At 39.0% G+C, this 10149-nt stretch overlaps 1 protein-coding gene across 4 annotated transcripts; it reads left to right on the top strand.

Annotated features, from left to right (window-relative positions):
* Window positions 1-243: 243 nt before the first annotated feature.
* Window positions 244-9298, top strand: LOC115433813 (uncharacterized). 4 transcript variants are annotated; one of them, XM_030155345.1, is made up of 9 exons: window positions 244-694; window positions 1049-1148; window positions 2081-2176; window positions 3331-3890; window positions 4191-5862; window positions 5974-6135; window positions 7862-7919; window positions 8207-8325; window positions 8522-9298. In XM_030155345.1, exons 1-9 carry the CDS (start codon window positions 656-658, stop codon window positions 8548-8550), a joined length of 2835 nt encoding a protein of 944 aa, XP_030011205.1. In that variant the 5' UTR covers window positions 244-655; the 3' UTR covers window positions 8551-9298. The 4 variants fall into 4 exon arrangements, with proteins under 4 accessions (XP_030011205.1, XP_030011206.1, XP_030011204.1 ...); XM_030155346.1 differs by having other exon boundaries at window positions 3331-3906; window positions 4543-5862; XM_030155344.1 differs by having other exon boundaries at window positions 3331-5862; window positions 8210-8325.
* The last annotated feature ends 851 nt before the right edge of the window (window positions 9299-10149 follow it).

The raw sequence follows: 10149 nt of genomic DNA, 5'->3' as shown, positions 1-10149 counted from the left end.
AAATGCCTCCTTGAGACTTTGCTCTATATAAGTTAAATATGTTAACAACACTTGTCCTCTATAGGTAACCGAGTATGAGGATTAAAGTAAATTTTATAGCTTTATGTTTTATTTATTTATTTATTTATTTATTTGATAGAAAGCGCTTGAATAGTATTTTTTAACAGCAACTGAATCTTTTATTTTTGTCAAGTGTCGCCAACCGGAAATAGTTTGGATATTGCTTTTAAAGTTTGGATTTGACACTCGTCTCAGAGGCTTTAAATAGGGATCCTTATGTAGCTATAAGCTATTAACACGCACTAAAATTTGACATGAAGGCTAGCAAAACAAACAAACAAGCAAGCAATTTTAGTTTTCGTTTATGCTAACACATTTTTTAGCCCTTCGGTTTACGTTGACGCGCAGACATTTAGATTAAGTGGATGTCATTGTAGTGCTGTTTACACTTTCGTTGCACTTTTCTTTCCACCTTTCGTTTGTGTCTGCAGAGTTTGAATATTATCTGTGTTGTCAAAGTTGTGAACCTGTTGAAGTGGAGGATTCAGACTCAGAACAGTTTTTCCTGTGCGATCAGACAAAGTACAACATGTTCTTTGAGGACTGTTTGTCAGGTCTGCATTGATAGGATACATAATACTTCCATTTAGACAGCATGGCAGCTGTTTTGGTGAGAAGAGGAACAAGATTATGTGTAAGTAAAGAAAATTATCATCCAATTTATCATATGACTCCTTTTTATTAAATTACAATAGAATTAATCAGGAGTAATGTGACCTCAAGTTGTCTGAAATGACCTTTATGATTTTTGTCATTTAACATGATCAGATACTTAAATTTTGATATGAATTAACATTATCAATAAATAAATGACTTCTAAATCGAAATTACATAACATAAGATGTTGTATTACTGTAAACATTATGACTTTTGCAAATCTACAGGAAGTGACCAAATATTTTTCTTGCTTTTACATTTAATCATGAAATTTGTAGTTTGCATGCATGTAGTTGTGTGTTTTATGTTTACTGTATGTGTGTGTTTACAGTGTTTCCACAGAGAGTTGTGTAGAGTTGTGTGGCGTCCACAGGCTGCCCTGTTCAGCTCCAACCAATCTGACAGAAAACAACCACGCAGGACACACATCAGTAGGGCAAACACACCAATCTATTTGGCTTTTTTCATGTTGTTTACACCGATTAGCCCTAACACTCTGACCGAGGACAGGCGAAGTGGTATTAATGTTCATTATCACATTACAATGGGACCTGTGAGTCGGTGGGATATATTAGGCAGCAAGTGAACATTTAGACCTCGAAGTTGAAGTGTTGAAAAGAGCAAAATGGGCAAGAGTAAGGATCTGAGCAACTTTGACAAGGTGAAATTGAGATGGTCAAATCAATGGGTCAGAACACCCCTAGATCTTGTTGTTTATTCCCAGTGTAAAGTAGTTAGAACCTACCAAAAGTATCTTAAGAACAGCAACTGGATCTCAACTAATCCAGCATCTATGAGAGTATAACAAACAAACCACCTGTCTAATATTGTATACAACCCCCGTTTTCCACTTAAACAGCTCTGGATCCATGGATTGGATTTATTTGTCCAACACATCCCACTGATTATCAATTGTCCTGAGATTAGAATGTCCGTCCTTAGTCCATTTTTAGTCCTTCTAACCACTGCAGACCAAGAACACCCAACAAGACCTGTAGTTGTGGAGATGGTCTGACCCAGTCATCACTGTTGCAATATGGACCTGGTCAAAATCACTCAGGTCCTTATGTTGATCATTTTGCTGCTTCCAACACATCAGCTTTGAGGACTAAATGTTCACTTGTTGCCTAATTTACCCGACCCAGTGAAAGGAACCATTGTAATGAAATAATATTATAAACATTTCTTCTGTTGGTGGTCAGAAAGTTATGGCGTATTTTAATTCCCCTTGTAACAGGTGCATTTTTTTTCTCTAGGGAATAAGCCTTGGTAGTGTTATCCATTAGTACAACTTTTTAATCCAAGTAAATTGCAACACATATGAACTGTTTACATTATTACTATGTTTTTCTTTTCCTGCCAGGGAAAGCAAAGCCACAGCCAGCAGTGGATGTCAGTACACTGCTTGAGCAGATATTTTCCCACAGGAGACCTGGAACAGCACCACATGCTAGTAAATGTAAGTACATCCGAGGTTTGGTATAGATCAAGGTGCCTGAGTAAAATCTGCCTGTCCAAGCCCAAGAGACATTCCTGAGTTGTGTGCATCTAAATTCCACTTTTTCAGATCTACACTAAACTCCTCACTTTTTACTGTGTTGATTAATCCAGTGAGTCCTACTCTTTATATATTAGAACAATGACGTTACCAGCCCCTTAACTTAATGTAAGTGATCAGCAACAATGATCTCTAACAGGCAAGTTAAAAAATATTTTAGATTTTAGCACCACTGAGTTAATAATCTAAGTTTGTATGTATATTTTTGACAATATGTAGATTAAAGAAAACCAAAAAAAAAAAAAACAATTTAAAATCTGAGTTTCGAAGTTTTAGGATCCCTTGTGATTAAAGATGCTGCCGGATAACCATTCCGCCTCAACTGTTCAAATAAATCACTTAAAGCTGCAGTGCTGGATAGTTTTTGTATCACTTGACAAAAATTCCACACTTCCCTTTCAACATATTGTAACTGAAGTGGCCTGAGAGAACAGGAGAGCTCTGCTTCTTGTATTTATTGGGCTGTAGAAAATAAACCCTGTGACTGGCAGATTTTTGTCAATCTCAGGCCTTTTCAGACAGGTAGGGTTTAAAAACGTGACTGACAGCTGGAATTACCAATCGCTGTTCAGAATCTGTCAGCTGCAACATGGACATGACTTTTCTTTTACACATAGAAGCTTGGAAAAGTGGCTTAATTTTTCCTTAACAACATGAGACAACATTAGGTTCATCTATGTCTGTACTGGTGTTTAGTCTTTTGGTTTGGATTGAGAGAAGCGAGCTGCAGAAGTGAGGTGTGTTTTTTCAAATTCTGGTGTTTGTTTCCACTCTGACTTTGGCTCCTGCAGCTTTAAAGCACAATTGCAATTTTTTTTCCCATGAAGAGTGTTTGCAAACATCCAACTACAACTGTATGCCATTGTCAGGAATATACGTCAGATCCCTGAAGGATAATTATGTCTTGTAAATAGTTAATGCCACACTATTGTATTTTGCTTTTTTAGTCTGTGCTGAGTGGTTTTACTCATTTCTCTCCCCTTCCCTCTCTTCCTCTCCCTCTCTTTTTCCATTATGCTGCACTTCATTCCTTTATTTCCCCCTTCCTCTTATAGCTCGAACAGTCCAATCCTCCTCCATATCAACCAAACCTCCTTCTACCTCATCTTTGAAGGTCTCCGCCTCAAACGTTCCACCTCTGTTAAAGACAGAGCCAGCAATTTCTGCCTTTCCTGCTACATCTAGTCTCAAGCAAGCTGATGGTGTGGTTAGCCCTGAACACCCACCCCCTCAACCAAAGTCTACATCACAGGCAAACCTAGAAACCTCACAGGATCCTCTTGCATCATTAGAATCAGAGGCACCAGCAGTAGAAACAGTAGAAACCAAAGCTGGAACAGAGGCGCTGGATGTCTCAGTGCCGTCCAAACCAGGTTATACAATAGATCAGACTCTGGAGACATCGTCTTTTCATGCTTCTACAGTAGAACCTGTTATAAAAGCCACAGTAGAATCACAAGTAGATGCCAGCCCTGCTACTGTGGAAACAATTACTATTGAAGATCCAGTAGAACCTGCAGAAGATGCAACTGTGCAAAGCAAAAGTATACAATTCCCAGACACTTCACAGGATCCTTTTGCATCATTAGAATCAGAGGCACTAGCAGTAGAAACAGTAGAAACTGAAGCTGGTGCAGAGACACTTGATGTTCTAGTTCTGTCCAAACCAGCCTACACGATAGACCAAACTATTGAGATGTCCTCTATTCATGCCTCTACATTAGAACCTGTAATAAGAATTCCATTAGAATCACAAGTAGATTCCAGCCCTGCTACTGAGGAAACAGTTTTTACAGCCTCTACTGCTGAGGATCCAGTAAATCCTACAGAAGATGCAATAGTGCAGAGCAAAAGCCTACACTTCCCAGACATTTCACAGGATCCTCTTGCATCATTAGACTCAGAGGTACCAGTGGTAGAAACAATAGAAACTAAAGCTGATGCAGAGATACTTGATGTTCCAGTGCTGTCCACACCAGGTCATACAATAGACCAGACTCTGGAGGCATCGTCTTTTTGTGCTTCTGCTGTAGATCCTGTGATAAAAGCTACATTAGAATCACAAGTAGATGCCAGCCCTGCTTTAGTGGAATCAATAGTCACTGCAGCCCCTGTTGTTCAAGACCCAGTAGATTCTACAGAAGATGCAATAGTACATAGCAAAAGCTTTGACTCAGAAGTGCTTGGTGACCTGAATCCTAGTAAAGAACTTCCCACAATAGAAACTACAATAGAATCAGAAACTGAAGGTGCAATAGGAATGACAGTAGAAGCTGAAGTAGTAGAAGCTGAAGCAGTAGTCCAAGTGGTACAAACCAACAGCACAGACTCAGTACAGGTTGAGGTATTAGATGTTACCAAAGAAGAATCAGTAATGGAAACAACAGATTCATTAGCAGAGACCAGGACCTCTTCTTTAGAGACTGAAGTTGCTGTTGTTGAAGGTCCAGCAGAGCCTACAACAAAACCTGTATCAGCTACAGCAGCTGAAAACAGCAGGAATGCACACGAATCTGCAGCAGTGCCTTTTAAAAATGAATCTGTAGTAGAAACATCCTTAGGAAATGTCACAGTAGAGGAGGGAGTGAGTGAGACTGAAGGGATATCTATAGAGTCTGTAATGATGGAATCCTTAAAAATTGAAGAGCTCCTCCAAACGCAATATGTTCTTGTTGAAGAAGATGAAAAACAATTTCAATGTATGCTAGACCAGACAGAATCTGAAACTGAACACCAAACTAAAAATGAGAAATCACCCGAGCCTGAAAGTGAAAATTTAACAGAAGTTCTCTCAAAATGGGAGTCGTTGACAGAAGATCTTCAAGATTTGGAAGGAGAGACAAGAATGTTGGAGAAACAGTTTCTCTACAATGATCCTGTGAGGCTTTCCAGGGTAGAAACAGGTACAATGTCTGATCCACCTGTAGAGGACATTTTGAAGATGGATGAGGAAGTAGCTGAAGCTGAATCCATGACACTGGAGTCGCTGATACTAGCAGAAGTGAAGGCTGAAGTGGGAAGACTTGAAACTGAAGAACTACGAGAAACGTGTACTGCGCTTGAGAAAGAGGAAGAGGTGGTACCTAAGGAGGAGACTGGAGTAAAGACGGCAGCAACAGATGCAGATTTAGCCCTAGAGTCTCTCCTGGATGCCTCTGATACATTGAAAGCCGATGCATCCCATATACTGGAGGCTGTGATTTTTTCTGAGCAAGGACCAGTTGTTGGCCAGAAACTGGGACCACGGGAAGAGGCAATTATACAGGAAGTAGAAAAAGAGTCCCAAGGGGAGGAATATAGGGTCCTGGATGGCATTACTAATGAGGTGGCTGAAATTGATGTTTTGTTGCCTACCCTGGAGAGCACGTATTTGAGTAAGACCATAGATTGTCTGGAGAAGGCACCGGATGTTCTTGCCAAAGAGGAGAAGATGGAGGTAGAAGATGCTGCGGCACTTGAAGGAATGATAGGAGCTCTAGAGGTTGATTCTCTGTCAGAGGCTGATGTTGAAGCTCTACCCGAAGCTCTGCAGTCTGATGTACTGATGGAGGAGCTGCTCTGTTTTGCCTCTGGATCTGTTGCTAAAGGTGAGAGTAAGAGGTTTTGAGGAGGAGCAATCTGGATGGTCGTCAAGTCATTCGACAGGTAATGTTCTTGGTGCAATGGAAAATGTTTTAAAGGCTGAAATTCCTCCACAGACCCTGTTTCTAGGATTGCTGCCACAGGGTTAGCCAGTGTTGATAAAGAGGCTACGGTGACTGATGGAGTTCCAGATCCACCTGCTTTGGGTGAGATAGTGCCTGAACTGGAGGAGGTGAAGGAGGAGGCAATGCAGACTGAAGCCCTGGAGGTTCTGAAAGGTACAAATACATGCAGATGAACAGACATTCAGTCATATAACAGGTTGATTATGATTATGTAATCCTCAGTTTGCTGACACTGCCTGCATATATACGCAATTCCAGGGCCTTGACACTAAATCTTGTAATTTACAACTAATGTGATATTTGTAAATGTCCTTGTGTGAGCAGCCTACACAGATAGTAGTCTGAAGTTTCTGTAGAGAGACTGAGATGATGAATGGTTCAGTGTTTTCTCTTATTAACCATCACAACAATCTTTCTCTGGTGTTTACCGCTAATGTTAAGTATAGCTTCTGAAAATGTGTTTAATCATAATAACCTGCAAAAACCATGTAGTTATTCTGATATTGGTCATATTAGGCACCACCCAGTGTAAGGTTTATGTATCAGCTGCCCTAAATTAACAACATTGATAATTACCAAAATCATTTTTTTATATTTCTGTAATGGTTAATACACCAGTAGAAACTCTTTTATCAAATGATCTTTTTAATGTTCAAATATAATTATTATTGTTATCCATGGATTGTCAAATGGACTGTTGTTAGTTAAGATGCCAGATTATAGATATTTACCTTTAAGTTTTAGTGGTTGAAGGTTATACATTCTTTATTAATTTCTTACTCCTCAGGGAAACCCAGCGAGCCCCACAAATTTGGGAATAAAATGTGATAAATTCAGTTTGACATTCCTCGTTCCTGTTGAAACAGTAGAACTTCGAGAACTCACTGAAAATGACAGAGTTGTGTTAAAGTACTTGACGAGCTCCTCTCAAACCAAACCTGTAGCCATAATGTAATGTAATGTAAACATGCTCAGAGTGTGTGTGATGGACTGTAGTGGGGCATAAGAGTGAAAGGTTGGATGTGAATGAATATTTTATACAGATGGAGTTATAAATATGCATTTTTTACTGTTTTTTAATGTTTTAGTTTTTATTAATGTCTGTTTTTTAATGACAATATCAGCCTGCCCAGGGACTACAGGTGGAAATTAGCACTAGTGCGAGAACCTGGTACACTACATCTCTCCTTTTTAAGGTTAATGTATATTGTGCATTGTCCCTGTCTAAATAAATAAATAAAATGAAAAAAAAAAAAAAAAGATGCTGGATGGTCTCCAAGACAAGTAACGTTATATACAGATGAACGACCATTCACAGTCACAGTCACACCTACAGGCCATTTAGACCAGGAGTGCTCAACTGTGGTCCTTGAGAGCTACTATCTTGCATGTTTTAGACCACAGGTGTCAAACTCCGGTCCTCGAGGGCTGCTATCCTGCAGGTTTTAGATATTTCCCTCTACCAGCACACCTGGTTCAATTAATGATCAGCTCATCATCATGCTCTGCAGAAGCCTGATAATGATGTAATGGCTTCCAGGTGTGATGGAAGAGGGAAATATATAAAACATGCAGGATACCAGCCCTCGAGGACCGGAGTTTTGACACCCCTGTTTTAGATGTATCCCTCTTCCAACACACCTGATTCAAATAATAAGCCTATCATCAAGCTCTGCAGAAGCCTCATAATGACCGTCAGGTGTGCTGGAAGAGGGAAACATCTGAAACATGCAGGATAGTAGCTCTGGATGACTAGGGTTGGGCACCTCTGATTTAGACCATTTAGAATAAATAATGTATCATCAAATAATGTGTCATCTAGTTCTCGTACCGTTGTTTCTAGCTGGTTATAACGACGCCATGTCCATGTTGTTTTCAGATTTGGATCCAGTTCAGAGACTCTTTCTGGAGAAGATCAAGGAGTACAACACGCACAGGTAGAGAGAGACAGCAAATGGAAAAAAAAAATCTTTGTTTTTTTTTACTGAAAAGGTCTATAATCACTCCTTAAGTGAAAAACCAGTTTTAGTTGATGTGGTAGTTGATGTGTTTTTAAGATCTGGCTTTGTCTACTGGTGCAAACACGGCTAAAATTGACTGAATCATGAAGAGAGAAATGAAGGTCAATAGACAAATCATTTCTGCTTTAATTTCCTCCGTTTTCTATCATGGCTCATGTCCTTCTCCTCTGTCCTTCCTGTTTTCTATTGTCCTCCTTTTTAAGTAGAGAAGCGGTGGTGAAGGAGCCAGATTACGAGAGGCGCCTGTCAGAGGAGACAGCTAAGCTCCAGAGACTTTATGGTGGAGGAGACCTGAACAGCTTCCCTCAGTTCACCTTCACAGGTGAGAGACAAAGGACCAAGAGGGGAAGGATTGTTAATACATGACAAAGCTGAACATTATACTAAGTCTTAATATTACACTGAACAGCTGCAGCCTTATGTCTCATCTAAACAAACAGGCTTTTTGAAATGTAATGACTCATTAGTTGGTGTATATGACCCAAATATAAAATAACTTACCTCTGCTATTTTTTCAGAGCCTAAAATGGACCAGGACACCAAATGAACCTTGACTTCTACTGCCTTCTTTTTTATTCTTTGCCCGTCATCACCCTCTTCTCCCATTTGCCTGCCCCCTCTCTTATCGCCCATATGTCCTCCTCCATTACCTCCTCATTTGAGTTTTTAGTCCAACTGAGAAAAGAGAAGGAGAGAGAAGGAATCAAGTTAAGTCTGAAAAAACTGTTGTGTCAAGTCCACTAACGAGGCATCATTATGTTTTCACCTGCTTGAAAAACATACAGTATTTTATAGATTTCAACAGTCACTTCAGCTCTGCTTGCTATGTGTACAACAAGCTCCAAACAAACTGCCCTTAGTGGCATTAAAAATGGTATAGTGCTCTTGCATTTTTTAGTTTTCAACCACATCTCCCAGTCTTTATGAAAAGATTCTACTCAGGTAATGAAGACTGTTGTAAAAAGCTGTTATGGAGACATGGAGTTGAGTTTTCACTGCAATTTCCAAGGTCATGTATAGTTTGCTCAGTCTCAATTTATTACATATATTTTTGCAATCTGTATGAAAAATGCCTTTCAGACTGTTACAGTGTATCTTATAGTGGTGGCTCTGATGATGATGATGGTATTATTATCATGGTTGTGTATGCTGTGTTTTTACATTAGTGAGTAAATGCAGATATTGTGAAAATTTATCATAGTTTTTTTTTTTTTTTTGGATTTATCTTTTGGGTCTTGAGTTGAAAAAGTCATGGAACCCCTGATTTACAGAAATAAAGACATTTCTACCATAAAGTGACACAAAAAGCACAAACCAATACATACAAACTCATACATAAATACATGAAATGAAGCGTGTAATGCTCAGTTTCCTGGGTGAATACTTCCAGATGTGCCCCAATGTAAATGTATGAACAAATCCTGTGTGTGATTGTGATTCAAGTATGAAAGGATTAAGATGGTGACAGGAGGCTCCTGACGGTGGAATATGTTTCTGGAGAAGATTTGGATGGGCTACCACTCTGAGGTTGAATGGATGTCTTTACCTGCAATATACTGACACTAAGAAGAGAAAGCTGATTTCACAGATAACTTCGTATTTATTTAGTATTTATTTATTTAGTTACAGGACGGTGTGTATTGGCATTAGTTACAAAGAACAAGATGCATTCACCAGATTTAGCAGTGGAGCTAATTTCCATCTGTTGTGGACAAATGACCAACATAATAAAACATCACATGGTTACAAAGTATTAATATTCAGGAAGAAAACCATGAAACAATGACAGATATAGGAAAATATGCTCAGGCTGAACAGTTACAGCCAAATACATAAAAAAGGGGCTCAGAGTCTAAAAGTGCAATAGCATTTTCCTAGAATAAAAATAAAATATGAAAGAAGAGAGAAGAAGAAATGGTGTTATGTTTTAGATATTTACAAAATGACAGTCACATAAAATGTAACTTGTTTCGTTTATCAGTCATCAACAAATATGTCATCACTACATTTACATCTACTACTCGTTTCAGAGTGGAGTTCAGTGATTCAGCAGAGAACCCCAGGTTAGTATGCCTAATCAATGATCTATCATAAATAAATGACAGGTGAGTACACAACTAAAGCCCAGTTCAGATCAAAACTTCAT

Source organism: Sphaeramia orbicularis, chromosome 15 (genome assembly GCF_902148855.1).
Source record: "Sphaeramia orbicularis chromosome 15, fSphaOr1.1, whole genome shotgun sequence".
Lineage (NCBI taxonomy): Eukaryota > Metazoa > Chordata > Actinopteri > Kurtiformes > Apogonidae > Sphaeramia > Sphaeramia orbicularis.
The sequence above is the reverse complement of the archived record's forward strand: the minus strand, read 5'-3'. Positions and strand labels throughout refer to the sequence as shown.

What these genes read in the sequence shown, in the direction of transcription:
- LOC115433813 (XM_030155343.1), top strand. Translation starts at nt 656, where the DNA reads ATGGCAGCTGTTTTGGTGAGAAGAGGAACAAGATTATGT. An exon ending in GAAGAGGAACAAGATTATGT is followed by an intron (nt 695 to 1,048) that starts GTAAGTAAAGAA and finishes GTGTGTTTACAG; the next exon opens with TGTTTCCACAGAGAGTTGTG. An exon ending in CTCTGGATCTGTTGCTAAAG is followed by an intron (nt 5,863 to 5,973) that starts GTGAGAGTAAGA and finishes ATTCCTCCACAG; the next exon opens with ACCCTGTTTCTAGGATTGCT.